At 35.2% G+C, this 27,591-nt stretch overlaps 1 protein-coding gene across 8 annotated transcripts in view; it reads left to right on the top strand.

The window, feature by feature from the left end:
• The window catches only part of LRRK2 (leucine rich repeat kinase 2), a 139,941-nt gene extending 115,925 nt beyond the window's left edge, over nucleotides 1–24,016 (top strand). The window contains exons 45-55 of one of the 8 annotated variants that reach the window (XM_046671874.1): nucleotides 928–1,028; nucleotides 3,910–4,104; nucleotides 5,338–5,531; nucleotides 6,790–6,862; nucleotides 7,648–7,832; nucleotides 11,610–11,762; nucleotides 13,142–13,350; nucleotides 13,484–13,534; nucleotides 16,102–16,173; nucleotides 22,271–22,324; nucleotides 23,154–24,016. In XM_046671874.1, coding sequence (XP_046527830.1) covers nucleotides 928–1,028; nucleotides 3,910–4,104; nucleotides 5,338–5,531; nucleotides 6,790–6,862; nucleotides 7,648–7,832; nucleotides 11,610–11,762; nucleotides 13,142–13,350; nucleotides 13,484–13,534; nucleotides 16,102–16,173; nucleotides 22,271–22,299 — 1,262 coding nt within the window. In that variant the 3' untranslated portion in view covers nucleotides 22,300–22,324; nucleotides 23,154–24,016. Of the gene's footprint in view, nucleotides 1–927; nucleotides 1,029–3,399; nucleotides 3,465–3,909; nucleotides 4,105–5,337; nucleotides 5,532–6,789; nucleotides 6,863–7,647; nucleotides 7,833–11,609; nucleotides 11,763–13,141; nucleotides 13,351–13,483; nucleotides 13,535–16,101; nucleotides 16,174–16,772; nucleotides 18,433–22,270; nucleotides 22,325–23,153 lie in introns of those variants that run through there. The other 7 variants (XM_046671884.1, XM_046671838.1, XM_046671857.1 and 4 more) reach the window with 7 other exon arrangements.
• The last annotated feature ends 3,575 nt before the right edge of the window (nucleotides 24,017–27,591 follow it).

The following is a 27,591-nucleotide window of genomic DNA, read 5'->3' as shown; positions in this document are numbered from 1 at the left end:
TTTTCTGCTTTCCCTTTCATTTAAGAAATATATATATTTTTAAGATTGGCACCTGAGCTAACAACTGTTGCCAATCTTCCTTTTTTTTTCCTGCTTTTTCTTCTCAAATCCCCCCAGTACATAGTTGTATATATTTTAGTTGTGGGTCCTTCTAGTTGTGGCATGTGGGATGCCACCTCAGCATGGCTTGATGAGTGGTTCCATGTCCACGCCCAGGATCCGAACCATCAAAACCCTGGGCTGCCGAAGCGGAACACTCAAACTTAACCACTTGGCCACGGGGCCAGCCCCTAAGAAATATTTTTGACTGTATAATATGTGCCAGGTTTAGTGAATGTAGCTTTAACTATGTCCTTTGAAGGAACCTTTAAAGATTCTCAGCAAAAGTAAATTTATTATCCTTTAGATAAACTTCAGACACAATCTGGGTCACCCTCCTTATCTTACCAGTTAGCTATCCAGTGCAAGTTTCCAAATCTATATTTTACACCAACCAGAAGAATGGCATTCCTCTTGTAAGAAACAAATGTGCACAAACCTACTGTGGGGATCTGACGATTAAATGCTTGCCTACTCTGAATAGTTAAATAAAAAGTATTTCCAAAGAAGTCCAGTTATTATATGAACAAAAGTGTTTTCAAAGTCTATTTGAAATGCAGGAATGGAATGAAAATTTATTATTTTATTCGATTGGTATTTGTTTCTCTTTTTTATACCATAAAAAATCAAGAAATCTCTTTTGATGTCTCTAGTAGAGATAAAGCTAATGAAATTAGCTTTTGTGAGAAGTAGATTCGTAATAAATTTAGGATTATGGAGATCAATGTTTTCCTTTGCAATGTCTGGATCTTTTATATGCATTGAGAGGAAATAAAATAATTGTTCTGATTTGTCTAATGTTCTAGCATATGTTTTGGAATGTTTTAGATCCAGTTAGAGAATATGGTTGTGCCCCATGGCCTATGGTTGAGAAGTTAATTAAGAACTGTTTGAAAGAAAATCCTCAAGAAAGGCCTACTTCTGCCCAGGTATTCTTATAGTCAAAATTTATGCATATTTTGTACAGAACATAAAATAAATGCATATATGTATGCACACACACACATACACACACACACACATATATATAGTCTTCACATGTATATAATCAAACATATAAATAAACACACACAGTTTAAAACAGGTAGAAAGCAAAACTCCTGTATCTTACACCACCCCAGGCACAAAAAAAAAGAACACTGCCAACACCTCAGAAGCTCCCATATGCCTCTTCCTGATTGCATCTCTCTCGTTTTCATATAGATGTAGGCACTTTCCTGACTTTTTACATAATCCTTGCTTTGCTTTTCTTTATGGTTTTGCTACCCAGTTAGTTTTCCTATATTCATAGTTTATGTAAATGGAATAATAATCACAAAGTATTGTGAGGTTTTTTGGTGGTTCTCCCAACAGTATTTTGTAAGTTTCCTTCAGGCTGTTGAATATAGCTGTTGGTTATTTTCACTGCTAGACCATTCCGCTGTTTGAATGCACAATATATTTACTTATGATCATGTTGATGGGTATTGGTATTGCTTTCAGTTTTTTGCTGTTATAAACAGTGCTGCTAGGAGCATGGTTGTACATGTCTCCTGGTGCAGCTTATCTGAGAACTGCTTTATGGTGTTTACCTAGGAGTTGAATTGCAGAATCCTAGGATATGTGAATATCCAGATTTTTTCTGTAGAAGTTGTACCAGCTTAACATTTCCATCACCTGATACTAGGATAGCTATTTCTCTGTATCTTCTCCCTAAATTTTGATACTATCTAACGTCTTAATTTTTTCCATGTAGGTTCAGTCTTGTGTATTGATTTACATTTTCCTAATTACTAGTAAGGATGAACATCTCCTTATGTGTTTATTGGTCATATATATGTCTCCTCTTCTGGGAAATGCTTGTTCATTATTTTCCCATTTTTCTACTGGGTTATTTGCATGCAAATGAAATAAGAAAAAGAGAGTCTTTATTGTGTAGTAATCCTTTGTTCGCTATATCTGTTGCAAATTTCTTTTCCCAATTTGTGGTTTGCCTTTTTATTTCCTGTAGAGTACCTTTTGATGAACAGAATTTCTTAATTTTCATGTAGATAAATTTAGCAATTCTTCTTTTTATGGTTATTACTTTTGGGGTCCTATTTTAAGAAGTCCTTATCTCTCCCAGAGTCTCAAAAATATTAACCTATGGTTTCTTTAAAAAAGTTTAAAAGTTTTGCTTTGACATTTGGGTTCTTAATCCATCAGGGATGGACATTTTAATCTGGATCCAGTTTTCTTTTTTTTATATGGCTAACCATTTTCTTAAGCTTCATCTATTAAATAGTTTCTTCCTTTTTCCCCATTGATCTTTTTTTTCCATTTCTACTCTGTAATTTGTCTTAGATAGACACCCATATTCACACACGTTCTCTTCCACTGGTCAACTTATCTACTCTTCCTCCAATGCTGTCCTGTCATAATTCCTGTAGCTTTATAATAGCCTCCTTTCTCCTCTTGTTTTTCTCCCCTAGGAATGCTTTAGCTATTCTTAAATTTAGTTTTTTTCATATAAATTTTAAATTCATTTTATCAACTTTTATGAAAAACCCTGTTGTGCTTTGGATCAGTCTTGCAGCCTGATAATTCCTTATGGTGTTGTCAGATCTTTAATGTTTTTAAGAGATAAAAAGTTAAAGAGTTAAATTTTTTTAAGATTTACAAAAAGAATTTCTTCACCATTTTAAGTTGTTTTTAGCTTGAAGGTTTGTCCAAATAAACTTTTCTACCATATTACCATAAACAGAGCTCTTACCATGTTTTACACTGAAACAGATTTTAATAGATCAAAATAAGAGCTGTCTTTATGTTGTGGACTCTTGATGTGGTATCATAATTCACTGAAAAATTTGTGTTCAACTTTAAATTTCCTACTCAAAAATAACTGAGTTCCTATATACTGACTTTATTAAACATTATATAATCATCTTGGCTACTTGTCCTACTTGTTTTTTAACTTTGGTTATCACCAGTGTTAATCACACAGACTTTTAAAAAAATTTTATCACAGTGAAATTTTCCATAGCTTAATTATCATTTTGCTTTTTCTTGGTTTCATTTTTAATTATGTTTCACTTCTTTTTTATAGATTACATAACAACCTTGAGTTTTTTTCAAGTACATGACGGTATTTAAAAACTCTGATATCTATTTAATCTTTAAAATACAGCATATACTAGGCAAGGTGGGTAAAATCATTGCCTCTGTCAGGTGAGGCACTGAGAGAATAAAGAACTTTCTTGGGGTTTCATGAGTGGCAGGCAAGTGGCTGTGTCATGGGGCCCTAATTCCAATTTCCTGACTTCTGTTTCTCTTTCCTTACAGTGGCTCCACACTCTCTCTCTAGCTCTTTAGTGTTTGAAGGAAAAGTATAAAAACAGAATCTAGAGGTGATTTGTGAATTTTGTTGCCCGAGCTCAAAATTTCTTTTCCCTTCAGCTGTAGAAGGTCTGTTCTCTTGGCCCAAGTGTTTATTGCCAGCATGATATGGCTCTGCAGTATAAAATGCAATGAAGAATAGCTTCTGACTGCTAAATTTCTGTTCAGTTGGCACTTTTGAGATTTTCTTTTCCTTTGAAGTTACAAAACATACCATACATATGAAAGAGTATATATCATGCATACTTTAAAAATAAGTATTATTTTAATGTAATTTTATCTATAGTTTGGATTTCTTAATCTTGTTGCTCTGGGTGGGTCACAGTTTAACCAACAGATTTAGGGTTTTCTTGACAGAGCTCTAACATTTAGTCCTACATTACACATAAGAATATGAGCTTTCAAGAGGACGTGTGTTAACTTGCTGTGTGTGGTTTTATTTTTAAACTTTCTCAGGTGTTTGACATTTTGAATTCAGCTGAGTTAATCTGCCTGATGAGACATATAACAATACCTAAAAACTTGATTGTTGAATGCATGGTTGCCTCAAATCATAACAGCAAGAATGCAAGCATTTGGCTGGGCTGTGGGCACCCTGACAAAGGACAGCTTTCGTTCCTTGACTTAAATACTGAAAGATACACTTCTGAGGTAAATCTAAATACTCTCTCAATTAGAGATACTTTAGAAAACTTACTTTGCAAATTATTTTAAAGTGTGTACCAGTTAAAAAGTTACTTAGAGGCCAGCCCCGGTGGCCTAGTGGTTAAGTTTGGTGCATTATGCTTTGGCAGCCCGGGTTTGGTTCCTGGGCGCTGACCTACACCACTCAGCAGTGGTCATGCTGTGGCAGCAGCTCACATACAAAAAGAGGAAGATAGGCAATAGATGTTATTTCAGGGTGAATCTTCCTCAGGAAAAAAATAATTTACATAGGAAGAAATTAAGTAAGAGCTAATATAGGAATATTATTAAATTAACTTTCTGTTAGAACAAGAGTGTTCACATGAAATTAGATACTCTGTGTTTTGCTTTAAATCACCTTTGTGTGTGTTGGGTCAGGATCCCTGGAAACAGAGCCTGAGATAGAGAATCTTGTATGAGTGATTTAAAAACAGAGAAACTTTTGACGAAGTACAGGAATCCAGAAAGAGCAGGGGAAGAAGCTTAGCAAAAATGGAGTTTCTGAGGAAGTCTAGCCTCTGTTTTTACCCATAAGAAACTCTGGAGTGTGAATAGCGGCACAGATATATCCTTCCACCAGGCAAGGGGTCCAGTCTTTCATGCTCACATGTCTGTCAGTCGTTGGCTACAATCTGCCCACGGGTAGGTGTAGGGTAACCTCCCAGCCATTTCTGGGCAAGCCAGCTCCCATCAGCTGAGGGCAGTTCTGTGAACAGTGCGGCTCTGAGCTGTTAGGAGCCAACACTCAGAGCTGCTGGTGGTGGTGCGCCTGACTGGTGGAGGAGCTCTGGGTGCAGCATCTACTATATGGAGCAATCAATTGTATTGGCAAATATTAATTTCTAAACTTAAAAAGTAACTTAATATTTTGACTGTTGCCTTGAAATAAATGTTATGCCTAAACATTATTCTTAAGGTTGAACCATCCTTTTGTATTCTTTTGATGAGTGAGAAATGATACTGAGGGATAATTTTCAATATTTAATTTTAGTTTCAGATGCACTCTAGATAGGCAAAACTTGTTTGCTGGTTAACTCATTTAGTTTTGAAAATTAAATAAAATAGGTATTTTTAAAAAATTAAAAGCAACGAAGTAAAAAGAGATATGTATGTGGATAACATAATATTTTCATTCTGTACATGTTCTGGTCAGTTGAGCTAGAACCGAGTCCTTTAGAGTGTGTTTTCTTTTCTTGACAGGAAGTTACTGATAGTAGAATACTGTGCCTAGCCTTGGTGCATCTTCCTGTCGAAAAGGAAAGCTGGATCGTGTCTGGGACACAGTCTGGTATGCTCCTGGTCATCAATACCGAAGATGAGAAAAAAAGACATACCCTTGAAAAGATGACTGATTCTGTTACTTGCTTGTATTGCAATTCCTTTTCCAAGCAAAGGTATGGTGGTGAATTTGACCACTGGGGGAAAATTACATACCTCTTAGATGACTTAGTTGGTGCAGAATTGTTATAGCATCAGCAAAGATTACTCATTTTTAACAGTTTCCCATTGGTTTGCATATATTAAAGGGAATTGTGGGAGGCCACAAAGATATTTGTGATTTTTCTGTATGCAAATCAAACTGAGGCATTTATAACATAGATCAATCATTTCTTCAGGCCCTTCAGCCTTGTGCCTCATTTTACCACCACTGTGGCTCTAACTCCTTGCCACTCCTCACATAAATTCACCTTTGTAGGGCCTCTTCGAAGATGACTTCTCACTAATTCTTTCTATGAGTACCTCTGTATCAATGGCCTGTTATGTGCCAGTCTAAAACATATCAGTTAACTAACTACAAAATTGGAAAAAAGATCCAATAAATGAATTTCTAAGTTGTTAATAGGTAAAAATGACTTAATTATTATCAGTTGCAAGCATCCTTCCCCAAGGGAATTTATCTAAATGGCAGAATTTCAGGTGTGTGTAACATGTTGGTTGCTGTGATATTCGGGACAGGATTATTTCCAGGAGCCATTAAGATTATACCCCATAGACTTCTCTGGTTTAAGTTAATCAGTACTGGAAAATAAATAAGTATTAGAAAAATGTGAAGCCCAAGTTTTTGGCTGCTGAAATATAAACTCCACTGGTAATTTTGCAGTTGAAATTATTTAGATATTGTTAAAGAAAAATTTCGTCAGGTGGAGTTAAATAGGCAAAGAAGGCTTTATTCAAGACTGTTGCCATAGGGGAGAGAGATTGAGCTCAACTTGACCGCATCAAAAGGTGGGAGAGTTTTTAACTGCTGGGATGAGCTAGTGGAAAAGTACTCGAGGACGTCAATGTGATTAGGCCATCTGCGTTTGCTAATGCTTGCTTATTGAAGTTTGGCTTGTAACCCCCAACAGACTGAGAGATAGGGGTGCTATTATTCTTGATGATGACATTTGAAAGGGAGGGCCCTCAGGTCCTTGAGAAAGACATTCCTGGATTATAAAACTGGCAAGAGGCTAGAAGATTTACATCTCAAATGGGCGGAGAAAGAAATTACAATTTAAGTTTGCTAATGTAAATGCTGTAAGAAAAGGGAAGTCAGGGGTCCATAGTCAGGAAGAACGCTCTCTAAAGTTTGTCAGGCTAGGGGGAATGTTAAGCCCACGTCGGTCATTATAAGCATTCTTTTTTTGACTATCTTGACATTTTTCCTTTTAGCAAGCAAAAAAATTTTCTTTTGGTGGGAACTGCTGATGGCAACTTAGCGATTTTTGAAGATAAATCTGTTAAGGTAAATGTTGACTGCGTTCTACATCAAAATTTATTTTAAGTTCTTTGTTTTATGTATGCTCATCCCCACCTCCCTCCTTAAGTGATTATAAACTCCCTAAAAGCAAGGATCATAAATTCTACTTTTTATCGCCTCATGAAGTCTTTTATACAACGGATTGTGTATAAATACTTGCTGATTAACTATATATTTTATATGAATGAGCTAGGGATAAAATGATAAATGAGATCTGCTTTATAATGTTAGGCATGGAAAAATTCTATTTCTATATAAGTGAAGTAGATAATTCCTTATAAATATATTGTGAAAAAAACAAAGGAAACAAATTTTAAATCTGGTTTGCTATCAACTTTTTCTTTGGCCATGAAGAAATCGTTTAATTTTCTGTTCTGTAGAGTCTCATTTATCATTAAAGCCTTTATTACTGCGTCCATCCATTCATCTGTGATTCCATCTATTTATTCAACATCCTACCCATTCATATTCTTTCTTATCATAAAAGCTTATTATCTAATGAGAAACAAAGAAGTAGAGTATAGTCCCTAGGGTAGTTCCTGCACAGTTTTTGCATGGAGAAGTGAAGAGATTGGTTATAAGGATAATTTGTGGAATATCACTTGAATTGAATCCTGTTTTTATAAAACCTTTGAAAAATGTATCGTGAATTTTTATTTTAACACCTCTAATCATTTATGATGGGAAAGTAGTTTTTAGAAGGCTCAAATTTTAGTGTTTCTTTCTGCCAATACTCAATTTACTGAATGTGTTTTGTCTTTTTGGCAAAGTGTAAAGGAGCTGCTCCTTTGAAGACACTAAATATAGGCACTGTTAGCACTCCACTGATGTGTTTGAGTGAATCCATGAATTCAACTGAAAAAAGCATTATGTGGGGAGGATGTGGTACAAAAATCTTCTCATTTTCTGAAGATTTCACCATTCAGAAACTCATTGAGACCAGGACAAATCAGCTGTAAGTTATTCTTGTCTATATAACTGATTTACCATTTTATTCATGTTTATTCTTTATAATCATGTCAATAAAGCTATTGATAATCCCAAATGAAAGTCTTTCAAAATGCATAATTTATTTTTCTATTATAAAATTAAACATTCATTATAGAAAACTTAGAAAATTCCAGAAAGCAGAGGGACATTAAAAAATCGCCCAGCCTAATCACGTTTGGGATAAGATATGAAAACCCATGCTAATCTTAGTAGTATTTATCAATCTAAATTTTTAACATTTTCATTATCTCTGTATCAAATTGAACATATGGAATTTGAAAGGCAATCAACTCAGTATTTTACTAAATCTATGGATTTGACACTTACATTTTGGATAATTTCCATTGAGTATTGATTGTGGGAAACATAGGCCTCAGGAATAAGAAGTCCTCTCTAGATTTGATAATTATATAGACAGCCCCTTTTCAGAAAAGTTAGTGATACCAGTTTCAAGCAAGAATAAAATAGAACATAAACCTTGTGTCAATTTGTTGTTTCAATATTTTATAGTTGTATTTTAAACAAATCACTATAGTTGTTCTTACTTATCACATTCTTCAGTGAGAAGCAGTGTAGGGTGGTGGGTAAGAGCATAAATTGTTCAAATATTGGCTTAGCCATGCATTGGTTATGCGAACTTTGGCAAGAATTTCTCAAATCTTCAGTCCTCTCTAACCTGAGGGTTGTAATGTACTGTATCTCAAAGGGATGTTTGGAAGACTAAACAAGAAAATTAATGTAAGGAGCTAACGTATTGCCCAGCACTTGGTAAGCGCTCAATAAATGTTAGCTATTATTATGATTATTATTAGCTTTGAGTCACAAATCCGTATCTCAGGGAATATCTTAGTTTCTCAGTATCCGTTTAGTTGTCCAAGACTGAAACTTGGGAGTAATCTTTGACTCCTTTGTCCTTTTCTTTCTGTATTCACTTGATTCTCCTCCCGATTGACTCTCAGATTCTTGTATTTCTCACTGTTCCCACTGCTGCTGCCATGAGCCAGGCTGTTATCCTTCATCTATGGCCGTGTGAACAACAGCATCTTTCTATTCAGTTCTCAACCTCCAGTTGTGCTCCCTTCAATCCATTCTCAACATGGTGAACAGAGGGACTCTTCTAAAATGCAAATCAATCTGATGCCACTCTCCTGCTTAATACCCTTCAGTGGCATCCCGTTGTCTTTTGCATGAAATCCAAATTCCTGCCAGAACCTTTATAATGTAGTTCTTGCTTACCTCTCTAGATTCATATTTTGCAGCGTCCTTGCCTTCTGTGCTTTATCCAGACTGAAATAGTCTCAGTTCTTGAAGACAACCTGCTCCTTCTTACCCCCTGCCTTCACATGTGGTTGTCTCTTTGGCTAAATAACTGCTATTCCTCTTGCCTTCTTTGGTCCAAATTTCACTGCCTCAAAGTGTCTGTGTTTGATCCCATCTGTGCCCATTAGGTGCCTCAGATTTGTTCTTTGTTGCATCTGTTATTTCCCTACACAACAGCTATCATACATTCTTATAAATATATTTTCAAAAATATTTCTTGGCACCACCAGACTTATAGGTTCTCAACATTGGTTGCACAGTAGAAACCACTAGGTAGCTGAAAATAATCTGATGCCTGGGACCCACCTCAGACCAATTAAAAAAGATGAATTAAGCCTGGCATAGGGCCTGGGCTTCAATATATTTTTTTAAGTTCTTAGGTGATTTTAAAGTGTAGTCAGGGTTCAGATGCGCTGCTATATATTGTAAATTCTCATAGATGAGGATTTTGGTTTTTAGTTCTTATCTTGCTCATACATTTGTTTCCTAGCCTGTGGTGACTATTTGGATGGACTTAGTCTCATTCTGTAATGTATACTTTTATTCAACCTATACAAACCTGAAACTATTTAAAAAGAACGGGCCCCTAATTCTTTTATTTCACAGAGCGTGTTATGAGATCATGGTATCAATCAACCCCCTAACATTCCACATAAGATTTGGGGTATAGATGCTTTACTAAAGAGAATGCCCATAAATATCAGCTCTTAAAGATGTTTATCTCCCCAAAGAGGTTAGGATGCTGTTTCATAGACACTTGAAATTATTTGCTTTCGTCTCAAAAGTGTCTCCTGTTGCCTGTGTCTCTGCCCTGCTAAGCAGACATCATATCACTAATTAGGGGCTGCTTTCTCATCATTACCCTCCTTATCATCATCCACATGCACGGACTGAGAGGCGTAATGGACAGTGAAAGATGGCTATGGCCTCTGGAGCCACAGACTCCACAGGACTTGTTTTGAGTCCTGGTTCTGTAACATATTAGTCAAGTGGCCTTGAGGAAGTTATTTAGCATTTGTACACTTTTCTTTCTGTAATTACAAACATTGAAATTTATAATTTTTTCTAGGATTTTTATCGAGGATAAAATGGGATAACACACAAAAGTATTTTATATAGATTCTAAAACTCTATACAAAACTTTGTACTAGTTTGACCTGCAAAGCATTGCATTTTCATCTCTCTTACCAAAATAGAAAAGGTGGAGGAAAAATAACCTTCCTGCCTTAGGATATAAAGATTAGTACATCCCTGTGGTAGTTGCATGTCGTCTTTCTGATTGAATTACAGTTTTAACCATTTTACCTTTTTCCTGGTTGTTCATTTCTCCTGTTAGTTTATTCTTCATTCATCCATCCTTCTGTCCATCCACTTAACAAACTGCCTGCTTTGTTAACCAGGCATTTAATAGATACTTATCTATCTATCTACTATATATATATATCTCTTTACTAGATAGATAGGTACTTATCTATAATGATGCTACTGGGTTGTTGGTTTATAGAAAAGACATGATCCTTGACCTTAATAAATAGCACTTGCAGTCTAGTGTCAGGGCCACACTAATAAATACAATTTTGTATTTAATAAGGTCTGTAATATTACAGCTACACCAGTGAAGGAGAGGGAATGATTGCTTTTTTTTCAATAGGTCAGGGAAGAATTCCAGAGGAGCTGACATTTAAGTTAAGCCTCAAAGGCTAACTCAGAGTTTGCCATGCACATGGGGCCTATGGGAGCCAATCTATTTGTGAAATATGTAAAATGCCAGTGTTCTAGTTGGAAGGTAGATCTTTAAAAATGTTCGTCATTTTCCTTTATTTTCAAAGGGGGGAAATGACAATGTGCTTTCTATTTCTGTTTCGATGAAAATGTGGATTTTTTCTCCTACTTGGCTTGGCTTGTGTTGATGCAAAGATATCTTTTAATATTTGAAGACACTCCTGCTGAAGTTTATTTTAACATCTGATATTTTATAATTCTAGGTGTAATGGCTAACCCTTAATTTCCCAAGCATTCTCAACAATAAGCATTTTATTGCAATATTATAAAGTTGCAGATATGATTATGATACTTCTTTTAGAAGTCAAGATACTTCGCATGTTTGGACAGTAAAAAACACTATAAAGAACCAGATAAAACTGAAATTAAAACTAAAATGAGCAGTGAACATTAGTCATAGTCTTTATTTTATTATCAGGGGAAAAAAACCAAAGTAATCAAAAGTAAGTAAAATACCAAAGTAAGTTATATATTCAACTCAGAATAGTTAGGGGAGAACATGAAATAATTGCCAATACTCAGGCTTGTTTCTTTTCCAAAAGGGGGTTAATCTTTTATATGTATTAAAAATTAATATAATGTTGCACTACATGTGGAAATAGAAGAAAAATGAACAGTGGTCAAATTTTTTTTCCCCTAGGTTTTCTTACACAGCCTTCAGTGATTCCAACATCATAGCAGTGGTGGTCGACACGGCTCTCTATGTTGCTAAGAAAAATAGCCCATTTGTGGAAGTGTGGGATAAGAAAACTGAAAAACTCTGCGAACTAATAGACTGTGTGCACTTTTTAAAGTAAATTCATTGATTTTTTAAAAAAATTTTATCGTGGAAAGAACATAACATGAGATCTACTCTCTTAAATTTAAGTGTATAATATATTATTGTTGACTATAGGTGAAATGTCATTAGTTCTTTCTTTAATGCCAATAAGAGCTGTCTTTACACTTCAGATTTCACAGAGGAAGAAGTGTGGCTTAGTTTTCTTCCTTTCTACTTCTAAATAGAAAATTTTTTTAAAAAAACCCTCAGAAACAAAATTGTTAATGCTTTTCAGCACCATTTCTTGGTATCTGCAAATGTCATTTTAGAAATAAAATAGGAACATAATATATATGGTTCTTTCAAGATATTATAAGGAATATTCTCCAATGAAAAAATAGCACATTATTGCAAGTGACCACACCGGATTCATTGCTGGCCGTAGATCCAGAAGCGTCTCAGTATCAAATTTGACCAATTATAATTAGACCATAGATCCAGGGATACTCTGCTTTAATGATAAAAAGTCACAAAACAATATTAAAATACGAGGGAAAAAACAGACTGGACTGACCAATGCACTAACTAAGGAGGGAGGATAGAGGTGCCAGGCTGAGAGCCCATTTCTTAGCCACAGACAAATCTGACATTACGTTAAGCACATCTTTTGTGCACTGCTGCTGGGGAACAGGAGCATGCCGACCTTACTTGCTAACCACTTTCTATTTTTGTTTTCTTTCGTTTTTACTGTATGTATTTTTTATACTCTAGAGAACATTTAGATTATGCACTATATCCATAAAATGAGATTCAAAGTTTACTTTCTTAGAATCTTAAAGTTTTTCTCTGTATGCTCAGAAGGGCTGACAGTTCTGCCTAGTAAAGAGTCCCAACTTCTGAAAGTTCCAAAATTATTAGAATTCTTTTATTTCTGGACACCTCATTTTTGTCATGAATTATTCATTGGCTCGGGGAAAAATTCCGTGGTTTATATTGATATTTTTTACATGTAAATGACTGTGATTTTATTTTCCTTTGTAACTTTTAGGCTTCATGGAAGAGTTGAAATGAACTTTTTTTTTTTGATATTGGGCAAATTTATTCTTTTTTTTGCTGGATTTCATAGGCTTGATGTTTATAAAAATTGTATCTGTCTTATTTATTTTAGAATTTCTTGAAGTTAAGGCGTTATTGTGTTGTCTTTGACAATTTATGCTTCAAGTAGGGAAATGTGGCTCTTGGCATTCTGTATTTAGCAAAATTAGTTTTGTACAGTTTTAATGATATATAATGTACACTGTTATGTATTCATAATTTAAAATAGTATATATGTATATATATACATAGAAACGTCTACTTTATTTCTTAATTGTTGATAAATTATTAATGCATAGCTTTCTTTATGATTTTAGGGAAGAAATGGTAAAAGTAAACAAAGACTCGAAACACAAAATGTCTTATTCTGGGAGAGTGAAAACTCTCTGCCTACAGAAGAACACTGCCCTCTGGATAGGAACTGGAGGAGGCCATATTTTACTCCTTGATCTTTCAACTCGTCGAATTATACGTATAATTCACAACTTTTGTGATTCTGTTAGAGTCATGATGACAGCACAGTTAGGCAAGTTTCTTTCTTTTAGATCGTTTTTTTTTTTAATATTCTCTAAGACTATAAGAATATGCTTTTATTTTTTATTTATTTTGTTGTTGTTGTTTTTTAGATTTTTTTTATTTTTTCCTTTTTCTCCCCAAAGCCCCTCCGGTACATAGTTGTATATTCTTCGTTGTGGGTCCTTCTAGTTGTGGTATGTGGGACGCTGCCTCAGCATGGTTTGATGAGCAGTGCCATGTCCGCGCCCAGGATTCGAACCAATGAAATACTGGGCCGCCTGCAGTGGAGCGTGCGAGCTTAACCTCTCGGCTACGGGGCCAGCCCCAAGAATATGCTTTTAATTTTAATTGAAGTTTTCTCTTCACTTTCCAGTGCCATTTGCAGTATCTCAGAAGTTCACATAATAAAACATAGGACTGGGATAAATTTTGAACAGGGTCATTAAAAAAACGGAGAGAGTAGATGCTCTCAGTCCCATAAAAGAAGCAGATTATTGTAGCTGAGCACTAAATTTGGGTCTTAGTTTCTCTTTTTTCTCTATACTTAAGGCAAAAATTGGAAATACATAATGTTGAGGTCTTTTTACATTTTGATGAAAGAAATTAAAGCAAATGTTTATTTTGATGATGGTTTAAGCTTCCCACCCCTGGTTAAAGAATTGTATTTGATTTTTCATGCTATAAACAAATTTATGTTCTTGTAGCAGTATATGCTAAACTCAACGATCTACAAATATTGACAAATCATAATTTACTCAAGCTATGTCTTTTCTGTTCCTACTTTTCTATTTACATAGGAAGAAATCATGGTAGCATATGAAATATATTTTCTGCATAAGTATTCATATTTTATTGTCTTAACTAATTATTTGGTTTAGAGAATAGTAATAGTATATATACAAAATTACGCTATGAGGTTAAGTTCTTCAAAACTAGAGTTTATGTGACTTTAGCAAATAAGTAATAAAATGTTTGACATGGTGAAGAAAATAGTAAATTTCTTTCACGGGACTATAATAAGAAGGGACTAGTGTTTCTCCTCACCCTCACCTATTTTCCATGAATGGAGGTCAGAGTTGCACAGATGAGTTAGATTAGATGCTCCTAGTGATTGGTAACTATCAGGATACATGTCTACACAGCAGAGTAGTAGGTCTGTGGTCGCCTTTCTAGTCTTATTCTACCAAGGTTGTTATATCCTCTAATTTAATTTGTATGTTCTTTAGGACCCAAATGGTTGTTTGTTACTGACATTATATGGGATTTCAGTGGGTTTAATAGATTATTAAAATAAAGATAAATTTAAACATACTCTACAAAGTGCAGCATGATCTGGCTTCATCCCACCTTTCTAGCCTCTGTCATTTACCGCATTCCTCTCAGCTGTTTCTGATCTAGAAGAACGTTCAGTCTCTCTTAAATACCATGCTTCATCCTGCCTCAAGGCTTTGCATGTGCTGTTTCACTCTTTGCTTAGTTAACTTAGTTAATTAAGTTAACTTAGTATGTCTTTTTGGCTTACTTAACAGTGACTCTTTTTGAAATGGTAGCTCATATGTCAAAATCTCGGAGAAGTGAACGCTGATTAGGTCAAAGTTCTCTCTTTTGGCTCTCATAGCACCTCTCTTGGCCATGACTTTTTTTTCATTAATGTCAGTCTCCTCACTAGAACATAAACTGCATGTGGATTGGGTCTGCATGTGTTTGTTCATCCCTTTATTCCCAGGGCTTAGCCTAAGGTCTAGTATATAGAGACTTTTTTTTTTCTTTTTTTGAGGAAGATTAGCCCTGAGCTAACATCCACTGCCAATCCTCTTCTTTTTGCTGAGGAAGATTGGCCATGAGCTAGCATCTGTGCCCATTTTTCTCCACTTTATATGTGGGACACCTGCCACAGCATGGCTTGATAAGTGGTGCATACATCTGTGCCCAGGATCCGAACTGGTGAACCCCTGGCCACTGAAGCGGAGCATACGAACTTAACCACTACACCACCAGGCTGGCCCCTAGTATATAGAGACTTTTGTTGAATGTTGAATAAGTTAGTGACTGACTTGAGAAGAAAGTCTGGATTTGTGACAGTATCAGTATATCCATCCATTCAACTCTCCATCCAAATGCTTCATATTTGACCAGTGCCTTATTTTTTTTTTTTTTTAAGATTTTATTTTTTCCTTTTTCTCCCCAAAGTCCCCCCCGGTACATAGTTGTGTATTCTTCGTTGTGGGTTTCTCCAGTTGTGGCATGTGGGACGCTGCCTCAGCGTGGTTTGATGAGCAGTGCCACGTCCGCGCCCAGGATTCGAACCAACGAAACACTGGGCCGCCTGCAGCGGAGCGCGCGAACTTAACCACTTGGCCACGGGGCCAGCCCCAATGACCAGTGCCTTATTGTATCCAAAGGTGTACATGGATATTTCATATACATTATCTCATTTAATATCATAATTAGGTTAAGGGATAATGTATGATATATAATTGTATAAATAATGTAATGTATAAATATTAAGCTGATTTTGTAGAAAGGTTAAACTGTTTTGTCAGATTCACACAATTACTAAGAATTTTAGCAAGGAGAAGATCACAAATTTTCCAGCTTTAGAAAATTGCTAGTCTGGAGCTAGCCCAGTGGCCTAGTGGTTAAGTGCGTGGTTAAGTAGCGGTTAAGTTCACTGTCTTAAAATATGAACACCTGTACTCCTTTTAGTCCAACTTGTTATATTGTTTTAACATAAAAATCCTGTTTTTTTTTTTTTGTAAAGGAAGTCTTAAAAATGCCATGCTGGTTTTGGGGTATAACCGGAAAAGTACCGACGGTACACAACAGCAAAAAGGTAATGTTTAATAGGATACTATGTTCCAAACACAGTGCAATGACATGGATGATTATAACATATTATGTGTTTTATACATTTATAGTAAGTATTACATATGCTATAAAACTTCAAGCATTTTAAATTGGTAGCTTCTTTATAATGCAAATAATTTAGTCATAAATCTTCAAAATTAAGTCTCAGTGATTTAGGAGTGTTAAGTAATTATTTTTTCAGATGAAGTAGTGATATCAACCCTATAAAATGAGAACTAGCCCAAATTTAAACTAAATGTGGGTATTTTTCCTTACATCTTACCTATATCCCTAATGAGGTCTGATTTTGAACGGTGTTTGAAAAAGCTTCATTTCTTTCAGAAAATAAAATGTTAGGTTCTTAAAGGTCCACACTCTTTTTGAAATTTAGTAGTCAGTTCTATAATTTATTTTAAACATTTTCCAAATGGAACTTCTTATAAATGGCTATAATATAGTAGATTATTTATTGCTGTATTTATAATATGTTTGTCCAAGGCAACTAAATATAAATTAACAAAATTAAAATAAAATCAAAATGCCTTATGGCAGATCTTTGAGACATTTTATTTTTTCATTTTCTAGAGATACAGTCTTGCTTGTCTGTTTGGGACATCAATCTTCCACATGAAGTGCAAAATTTAGAAAAACATATTGAAGTGAGAAAAGAATTAGCTGAAAAAATGAGAAGAATATCTGTTGAATAAAAAGGGTATGGGAAATCTTTGGATGGGAAAATTATACTCTTATAAATATTTCTTTAAAAAATGTTTACATATGAAAAGGGAACTTCCACTCTTTTAAATAGCTCATCTGTATATGAAGGAATGTTTATATGTCTTATTTTAAATATAAATACGTGTAGAAATAGTTACCAGTGAAACTATATTTTAAAGAATTATTTAAAAATGTAGTATTGTATTTCCTATATATTCTAATTAATTTTGTGGATTAAGTAATGAAAGGAAACCTAAAAAGTACTTAACTGCAGTACTCATATTAAAATTTACAAAGTGGATAATTTTTGGTTTGTTATCCATAATGAAGGTAAATTTTATTTTAAATTCTGTGCTTAAGATAGGACTATTACTTGATTACTTTCTAGATATTCTGTAAAGTAGAATAAAAATATTAGGAGAGTTTCATGTAACACATTCCTTCGTAGATTGCTTTTAAGTGCAGTTATCATAAATGCTTGTAAATAGCCTGTGAATTTGCACTAGTAAAGCCCTTCATGAGGACATGAGTTCTCTTTGTTGCTGATGCAAACAAAGCATCTCACACAACTTCACTCTATCTAAAAGAAAACGCCGTGAGAATTGCTGATGAGAAAATGTAACATATTGCCAAAGTCTTTATATCCAGGAAAGACACAGCCACTCTCTCTTTTCCTATTTTGCAACTCTGTCTTTGAATTGTGGATACCCTGAATTTTTATAATTGCTGTAAATACAATGTTCAGTCTTTTAAGTGGCATTTCTATGTTTTTATTTTGGTTCTCAGCACCAAGCCAGACCACTGGCTATTTGTTCCTAATCTTCCTTACACTAATGCTTACCCATATTCTTCCTAAATTTGTGACCCTGAAAATCCTCCATCATTCAGGTAGAAACCCTATTTTCAGAATTATGGAATTCCACAGCTCCCACCAAGACCATGCGGAGTATGTAACACTCCTCCATTTGCTGAAGAAGAAAGGAGCTTGAGCTGTGATGAGTGCCTGCTCACCTAGTCTTCTAAATTATATCTAAATTGTTTAAGTATCTTTCCATGATAGGAAGATCAAGCCAAGTATGTAGGTAACAATTTGAGTGTCATTTCTGCTTTGAGAAAAAACGTTTTTCGTAAATCCATTGGCCTTGGCCAATATCCATTATTTTAAACAATTCCTTATAACAGGATAACTACTCCATTTAATATTCTCAGAACTGACTGGCATTTTATTATATGAAGACTTTAAATTTCTTTGTATTAAGTGTAATAAAATTCTTAGCCCTGAAATATTCTCCACTTTTCAAAGGGACCTATGTTTTAATTTGTTATGTAGTTAAGAAAGAAGTCAGAAATGATGGAGGTGTTTGTTCCTGTGATATTTCATAGTGTTCTGTTGTATTTATATGCAAATTTTTTACAGATGACAATTATGGAGAAATATGTAAATGAACATTGTATTTAAATAGAATAATAAACATTTTTTAAAGCACATTTGTGAATTTTAACACTTTGTGATATCTTGTTTTTTACATATAGGTCTGTAATCCTAATATGAAACTTTATATTAATCTGTATATGGGACCTTCCAATATAGGAAGCACTAGCTAAAGTTTTCTCTTGAGAATTTATTCAATTTCCTATAATACAGCTAGCTGTCAGGATCCCAGGATAAAACCTGATGGGCATGACATATTCTGTTTTCAAGTTCTCATAAAATTTTTCTTGAGAAGGATTGTTCACTCTTGAGTACTGAAACAAAAAATAAGACTTTAGAACAATTGATTTTTTAAAAAAATAGTCATTTAAAATTTTTCCCCATTAGAGCCCTAAAATAAGCTGCTAATCGTTATCAAATCATAAGCGTTTATCTTAAGAGAAAGTATTCCTTGAGGGAAGTTTTGAATTCAAAAAAGGGAGCCTCTCTGAATCTAATTCTGCCAAGCACTGTTGATTATGTGTGAACTATTTGAAATAAAATGCGACTTATTTTTCATCAAGACATTAAGATATATATGGATGAAACACAGCAGAAGTAGCAAAAAAGAGTATGAACTTTCCTAAATTAAAAATGAACATACAAATGTTCAGATACCAAGAGGTGATAAAGTTCAAAACCTTTGGAACTTTGCGTCTATACGTAATCCATCACTGTGGATAGCTCAACCCCTAACTTGGGAAACTGATTTCTTTTCGTGGAGACTCATCAGCAATACAGTAAAATCTTAAACCCTACCTACTCAGGAGAAACTGAAATCCTTGTTCTCTATTCTGGCTAGTTTCCCAGCCTGGGTTTCATTGTTTCCAATAACAGTTCACAATCTGGCTGCTGAAAAGCGCAGAAGTGCTTGATTCTTTCGGATCCCTTGAGGCATTTGGTGTCTTCTTAGCACCTTGGCTTTCAAGTAGGAGGCAGGGAGGCACCAGACCCAAAGGTCTAGTCTGAGCACACTGAGTGGTAAGCAGAGGCATAGGTCTCCCTCTGCACTGCCCTTCCCCTGTCCTTGGTTTCCAGGCTCACCTGGGAAGTCTCTGCTGAGGGGGTCTCAGCCTAAGACAAAGAATAGCGAGAGGGAAGGAGTGTCAGCATCCAGGTCATGGGGGCTGCTGCTTGGCCTCCAGCAGAATCGACTGTCCCGTAGCAATCAGGGCCTGGAAGGCTAGATAGACTTCCTGGAGAACCTGATATGTGTCACTGACCTGGGCTTCACCACATTTACCCATCTGAACACCACCCCATTTATTTATGAAAATACAAACCAGTGTGATAAATGTTGTGTTAGAAGTATTATGGGAAAGTAGAGAATATGTCTGCCTGGCCAGAGTGGAGAATCTGGGAGGATCACATACACACAAAAAGCTAATACTGAAGCAGAGCCATTCAGGATGAATAGGTCCTCAACAGTCCTGGGGTGGGATACGCATTCTAGGCAGAGGAATCTTGGGAGCATAGGGTTATTTTAGAAGTATTCTATTAAATATTGGAATTTGTGACAGCTTCCCCCTCCTAGAGAACTTACATCTAGAGTATACAGGAGACACTTAAATGATCGAAGATGCAAAAGAAATATATATTTATGTATTGATGTAGCATTTTTAATGAAATGAGAGATTATAAAGCGAATGAACTTTTCGGGGGGAAAGAGGTTTGTTGGTTAGGATGAAATGAGCAGAGATGTTTCAAACACCAAGTTTATCTTATAAGTTATAAAATCATAAAAAAGAATCTATGACTTCATGTATATATCTAGTATATGACATATGGGGTTTTCCCCATGTCATTACAAAATGAGCCCAAAGTAACTCAAAGCACTTACTATCATGATATAAATGAAAGAAGATATAATGTGGAAATGTAATTTACTATAATGGAAGCCCAGTGGACAAAATGTTTTGAAGCTGATTCTCTTATGTTGGCATTGTTTTGATTTCCTGTTATTCATAGTTCCGTGCAGATGAGGTGTATGTCAGAGTAATTAGGCCACCACAGAAAGAAGCTGCTTGTAAGCAAGAGGATTCTCTGACCATAAGCTTTGCTTAGATGGATTTCTGCTGCCAATCACCAGATGCACACATTTTTGTCACAAGATTGAATAAGAAAATCTTTGCTACAGACAGATCAGTAAGAATATCGCTATTTTTGACTGAAGTAACTGCTTTTAGAAAGAGTATAAATGTGTATTTTTTTGATGAGAAAGTATGCTTAAAAAGAAATCTAAACAGAACTTGTACATTCAAAGAAAACATATTCTTTAATAAAGTCACTTTTGGAGGCTCTGCATTTATTTCATCAATGCTGCCATATTTATTCAGTTTTTTTTTATTTCACCAATTTCAGCAATTCCTCTCTTCCTGACCCCCAACTCCAGCCTCTGGTAACCACCAATCTGTTCTCTGTATCTAAGAGCTTGTTTTTTTTTTTTTTTTTTGCTTGAGGAAGATTAACCCTGAACTAACATCTGTGCCAATCTTCCTCTGTTTTTGATATGTGGGGTGCTGCCACAGCATGGCAGATGAGTGGTATAGGCCCGGGCCCTGGATCTGAAACCAGGAACCTGGGCTCCTGAGCAGATTGTGCCAAACCCAACTACTATGCCACGCACTGGCCCCCAAGAGCTTGTTTTTTGTTTTTGTTTTGTTTTTAGATTCCACATAGAAGAGAGATCACATGGTATTTGTTTTTCTCTGTCTGACTTATTTCACTTACCTAATGCCCTCAAGGTCTATCCATGTTGTTGCAAATGGCAAGATTTCATTCTTTTTTATAGCTAGTATTCCATTGTGTGTATCTATATATACATCGCATTTTCCTTATACATTAGATACATTCATATTTCCTTATCTTGGCTTTTATAATAATGCTACAATGAACATGAGGGTACATATATCTTTTTGAGTTAGTGTTTTTGTTTTCTTCAGATTAATACCCAGAAGTGGAATTTCTGGAGATTTATTAATCTTCATTTTAATAATTTAAAGAATTTATTAGCAATTTAAATTTAATTTTAATAAAAAATTACCTTAAGACTTACTTTAAAAACCAGAGTAAAAAAAGAAAAGATTACAAAAGAAAATAGTGAGAAGGATCATGCATTTGGAATTAGAGAGACTTTGGACTAAATTTCAGATTCAGCTTTTACTAGCTCAGCGAACTGGGGCAAGTTGGCCAAATGGCAAGAGAGCCTATTTCCTGATCTGTAAAATGACAAGAGAGATGTACCCACCTTCTAGAGGAATGAGGATAAAATGAGATAACACATGTGAAATTATGCAATTAATTTCCAGGCCAGTCACGTGTAAGTACCCTCCCATAAGGGATTTCATATTGGACCTCAACTTCACTAAAAATGTATTTCTCTACTAAATTGTGTATTATTCTATGTCATGCATATTTGGAAGTTGCTCCTGCACCATTAATGATAAATTCACAGGTGCCAGAGGGTTTGATCTCATTTGCTGAACAATTAACTTAAAGCCTGAAAACAAGAAACTACTACCAGGATACTGATTTTACAATTCAAATTAGATTTGTATTCTTTTAGTGAAACCCATGGCCAGATGTGGGTAGAAAAATGATCTCTGCCTTCATTCTGTCCATATTATTGCCTTCTTGTCTGGTTCCATTGCTGTTTACTGATCTACCTTTCTATCTTACATTGGTCTAAATTCCATGTCAGCCTGTAAGAGCAAGGGGATTTTCTTGTGTCAAAACGAAAGTGGTAGTTGCAGAGTTACCAGGGATTTTTGGTCTGCAATTACTGAAATAAACACATTAAGTGCCGCTCTACCCATGGTATTAACTATGGGCATGCTTAACGTACTAATATGAAAGTCAGTTCAATTGATAACATTTATGGTTTTCTCTACTCCAGTGAGTTGCTTGCAGCTGCCACTTTCCTGATGGTATATTCCCTGTTCTGAGTCAGGTAATGTTTTGTGCAGCCAATGGGAGTGAGATTGCTCTGACTTTTTGCTGTTGTTGCGGGGGGTAAGGGTGGGAGAAGAGAGGAATATTGAGGGTGAAGTTCATCTGATGAAAATTCTTTTGCCTTAGCACAGAATTACTTTTTCTATGTAACTGCCATAGATTACCATCAACTTCTCTCTGCTCCCCTCCTCTCCTACAACACAGGATTTTGCTATTTATCTGTTTCATATCTGCTATGTCTGAGCTACATTACTGACTAGCACAATGCCTTTGGCATTCAGAACCTTCTATGAATTTCTGATAATTTCTGGACAGTTCTTCGTGCAGTAGGAAATTATAAAATAATGGATCATTTGAGTTTTATGTGTCTAATGTACTTGAGTAAAGCTGGAAGTATCTGTTTACTGATCAGATTTTATGTCAAAGATAAATACGTTTTAGCCACATAGGGTAGAATGTCTTCATTGATATATATTTATTTCGAAAGCAAAAACAAATGGTAGCAATATGTAGCAATACTCTCAGTGAACTATTATTATTATGTTAAGCTTTTAAGTCAACTCAGTCACATTTTCATTAAATGCTCTCAATTATTTTATACAATTTGGTGTTCCACAGAGATAATTGCTATGTGTTATTTACAGAGAAATAAGTTGTCTTTCATCCATTGACTACTGACATTCCACTTTGTATCTCCTCCATTTGGATTATTGACTTTGTATTAAAGAAAATGGTTTTCCAGATGTTGACTTATTTTTTAAATGTCATGATATAAATTGGTCTATAAATTATTTAATTGTTCCTTCAAATAATTTTTATATTTTCAGGGTAATGTAAATAGGAAGAAAGAAAATTGGCACAATTTGAAACATTGACTGAAGGAGATTTTTATAACATAATTGCACATTATGGAAAAAGTGAAGTATTCAACCTAAATCTTTAATCAATAATTGAAGGCCTGTCTGTCAAAAGCCTGTGGAAAAATCTCCCTTGCAAGTTTACACAGACAGAAGAATTTATCTTTTTTTTCATTTTATGTGTCAGAATCAAAGAATTTATAGAAGACGGGAGCATGGATCGCTGGGCTCGTGGGCCTGCCCCCATGTCCTAGTAATGCTGGTTGTGTTGCTCAATCTCTTTGTGTCACTGTCCTCATATGTAAAAAGGCATAAAAATACTATCACGGGGCCGACCCTGTGGCCAAGTGGTTAAGATCGCGCGCTCCACTTCGGCGGCCCAGGGTTTGGATCCTGGGCGCGGACATGGCACTGCTCATTAGGCCATGTTGAGGCGGCGTCCCACGTGCCACAACTAGAAGAACCCACAGCTAAAATATACAACTATGTACTGGGGAGATTTGGGGAAAAAAAAGGGAAAAAAATACTATCACATACAGTTGCTGTGAGGAGCATATTCTTCTCAGATCCTCTTTATCCCCAAACCTAAAAGAACTTTTAGGTGATTTCTATCTGTTGATGAGAGGAAGATGAGTTTTGAAGTTTGAGCTGGTAGATGGAGCCAAAATTTGCTGACTGTTTGTTCTGCTGAGTTACTTGAGTGACAGACTGAGGTTTTTGGATTATATGTCATGGGTGTTATTGACCAAGAAAGCTAGTTACTTGGCATCCTATCGAAGCAGTACTTTAAATATTTGTTTAGCATTTATGTAGTGGGAGCTGGGACAAACTGTCTTTGTGTTAATAAAAATTATGTGAAAATAAACTGGCTTTGGTTTTATTTCCGGTAATATGGCAAGGATTTGGAGAAGTCCATCTACTGAAAACTAAAAAGCTTAGCTAAAAAGAAAGATCTGATCAGATAGTATGGAATTATCAGACCAAAATCAAAGTGAGGATGAGAACACAAAGATGTAAGCAGAACACCAAAGCTGTTTTTTTTCCTGTGAGCATTTGCTGATTCTAGTGAACTTGAGCCGTAATTTCCTCATCTTTGAAAGGATCGGAGGATAGTGGGCAAATTCCAACACACCCCACGGCTGGGGGTCAAATAGATGAGTGTTCCCACTAGGCTGGCACACTGGAGGGGTACAACTCAGAGTAAGTGAGAAGGCACTAGAACTGCCTACTGTCTCTCTACAGGGGACAGCAAGGTCCCAAGAAGGCCCATAAGCCATCCCTCCCCGTGTTGCAATCTAAATTCACATCATCTGTATGATTAAAAAATAATCACTGGAACTATGAAATAAATGAAAAATTTAATTGGATTAGCTAGAAAGAGGGCAAAGGTATTCAGATTTTGATAAATATATATGTGTTGTCATTTCTAAAGTAACTACTAAAAGAGTAGGTACAAAGTGTATGATTTCCAAACTACTTGAGAAAAAAGAAATTATAAAACATTTTTCAAACAAATAAATGCAAGAAATAAGTGAAATAGAAACAGAAAAAATGGGACAGAAAATATAAAATAGGCATATAATCAAATAGGTGACTGTTTACGTTAAATGTGAACAAACTACAATGATCCAATTTAGACAAGATTTTGAGACTTGATAAAAAATAAACATCCATCTGTATTCTATGATACATCTAAATTTTAAGAATATATAAATGTTAAAAATAACATCATAAAAACATACACACACACAAATAACCAAAATGAAGCCGAGGCAGCTATATTAGTATCAGACAAAATAGTCTTTAAGGCAAAGATCATTTTTAGAAATAGGATCACTTCATAATGGCAGAATTTTTAATTCACCATGAAGATATGGCTTTTACATTTATATGCACAATATGCATTTGAATTTATATAATTACGTATTCTCAAATATATAAAGCATAAGTTAGTAAAACTACAAAGAATCATTAGACATCTCAGGGTGAGAGATTTTAACATACCTCTTAGTAATTGATAGAACAACTAGACAGAAAAACAAATCAGTAAAGACAGAGGTTTGAACAGCACAATGAACAAGTTTGACATGATGGACATAAGAACATTGCGATGAATATCTTTAGCACGTTTTTTTCAACCACACAAAGAACATTTACAAAAACTGATCATAAACTGGTCCATAAGTCATTAATTTAATCACTTAATTTTAAAGCGCTGAAATCCTACAAGTTTATTCTTTTACCAGAATGCAATTAAGAGAAGAAACAATTGTAAAAACGTGTCACAGGTTGGGTTGCCTGGCAAGCCAACTCTGAGGTAGAAACTGGTGTGCAAGATGTTTATCGGAGTGTGCTCTCTGGATCCACACATGTGGGGGAAAAGAAAGAAATCAGGATGGGGCAGAGGAAGAAGTTGGGTGGTGTCAGACATAACAAGGCCTTGCTTGACCTCAGGGAGAACATTGAAGCTGCTATAGCCCTTCAGGGTTGTCCTAAGTTGGGGTGAGGGGCCTAGGCCTTGATACCCATATAGACCATTGGACGTGAAATACCTGAAGAAGGAAGAATGACCTTGGGTGTGACAACACTTTCGACAGAGGCATCTCTAGGAAATGGCTCTAAGATAAGTTGACAACCTTCCCAGCGACTGGGGGAATGCATCCTTTGGTTCTGGGTGGCATTGAACAGCATCTGTGGTGGACAACTAAAATCTCAACATATTTCTAAAGTATAAATGCATGTGTAGATAACCAATTGCCTTGAACGCATTTGTTGATTCTGGTGAAATTGGGATGAGGTTTTGAAGGACTTATTGGGTACATGGGACAGAAGACATAAATGAGGGCCTATACAGTGTGGGGAGTCTAATTAAAGATGCATTTCTCAAATAAAACTGTAACCCAAAAGACGTATAGTCTCAGAGAAAAGGTAAAACAGACCCCACTCACCCCATACTTTTACAGCCCCTCCCTCCAAGTAAAGTTGTGTTGGTGCTGAGCATAGCAAAGTGGTGGTAAAAGAATCTGGGACATTGTAACTCTGAAGTCATAATAGATTTACAGACCAAATTTGCATCGTATGTGTTTCCAAAACACATTAGGTGATTTGTTATTGAAAGTAGTTGAACTGGTAGTGTTTAGTTGCCTGGAAGAAGAAAATCTACATCTTATTTTAAAGAATACACATTAATCCTATCTCTCAAATAACATAAATAAGTTTTTAAAGATAATAAGCAATGTACAGTCCAAATAAACAAAGCCTACAAGAAAGGAAGACAACATGAGAGAGAAGATTCAGGATCAACTGAGAGCAGAAGGAGACCAGCTAAAAGTCCAAATATTGGAACAGTGAAACATAGAATCTGATGAAAAACAAACTTGGAAATTTCTGCAGGACACGGAAACTATAGGTATGACTAGGAAGATTTGAAAAAGAATGAAGTGGAACTTCTGAAAAAGAAGAATCCAATAATGATAAATAAAAGTATCATGGATGGGTTTAATAGCATTTCAGATACAGATGAACAAAAAGTTAATAAACTGGAAGACAAGTCAAAAAAATTTCCAGAATGCAGCATCAATAGAAAATAGATTGAAAATATAACCTGAGTCGCCAAGAATCTTGTAGGAGGGAGGACGAATGTCTCACCTATGTCTGAAGAGGGAATATAGGGGAGAAGAATGTTTGAAGAGGTAACGGCTAAGAAATAGCTAGAACTGATGAAAGATACCAATCTATATATATTCAAGAAGTCTTGAGAATGAAAATCAGGATAAATTAAAAGACATTTCCTCATAGACACACCAAAGTGAAAAGCAGAACATCACAGAAAAAAATCTAGATGATTCTCACAAACATAATATTGAGTGAGAAACCCAAAACATACACAGAATGCTTCCATTCATGCAAAATTGAAAAGAACTGAACTCTATTGTTTAAGGATACGTAGACAGGTAGTAAAACTATAAAGCAAGTAAAGAAATGATTACAAATGTCAAGATAGTGATAATATCTATAAAAAAGGGAAGAAATTATAACTGAGAAACAGGCAGGTGGGGGGTTCTGGGATGCTGGAAAATATTCTATCTCTTGACCTGGTTGGTGGTTAGATGGGTTTTGTTATATAATAATTCCCTAAGTTACCCATTTGTTTTATATATTTATTCATGTATATCTCAATTAAAAAATGGAGCACGTTAATTTGCTACCACTGAATGAAATAAAATTGCCCTGAGAACATTTGAATTTCTGTAGTTCTTATCGCTTCAGATTTAATTTTTTATTTTTTTCCAGCCTGCCTTTTTCTTTTTCTTTCTCTCCCTTTCTCTCTTTCCCTTTCTTTCTCTTTCTTTCTTTCTTTCTCTTTCTTTCTTTCTTTCTTTCTTTCTTTCTTTCTTTCTTTCTTTCT

This window comes from Equus quagga, chromosome 1 (assembly GCF_021613505.1).
Source record: "Equus quagga isolate Etosha38 chromosome 1, UCLA_HA_Equagga_1.0, whole genome shotgun sequence".
In the NCBI taxonomy this organism is placed as follows: Eukaryota; Metazoa; Chordata; class Mammalia; order Perissodactyla; family Equidae; genus Equus; species Equus quagga.
Note: the sequence above shows the minus strand (reverse complement) of the source record. Positions and strands in the feature narration are given on the sequence as shown.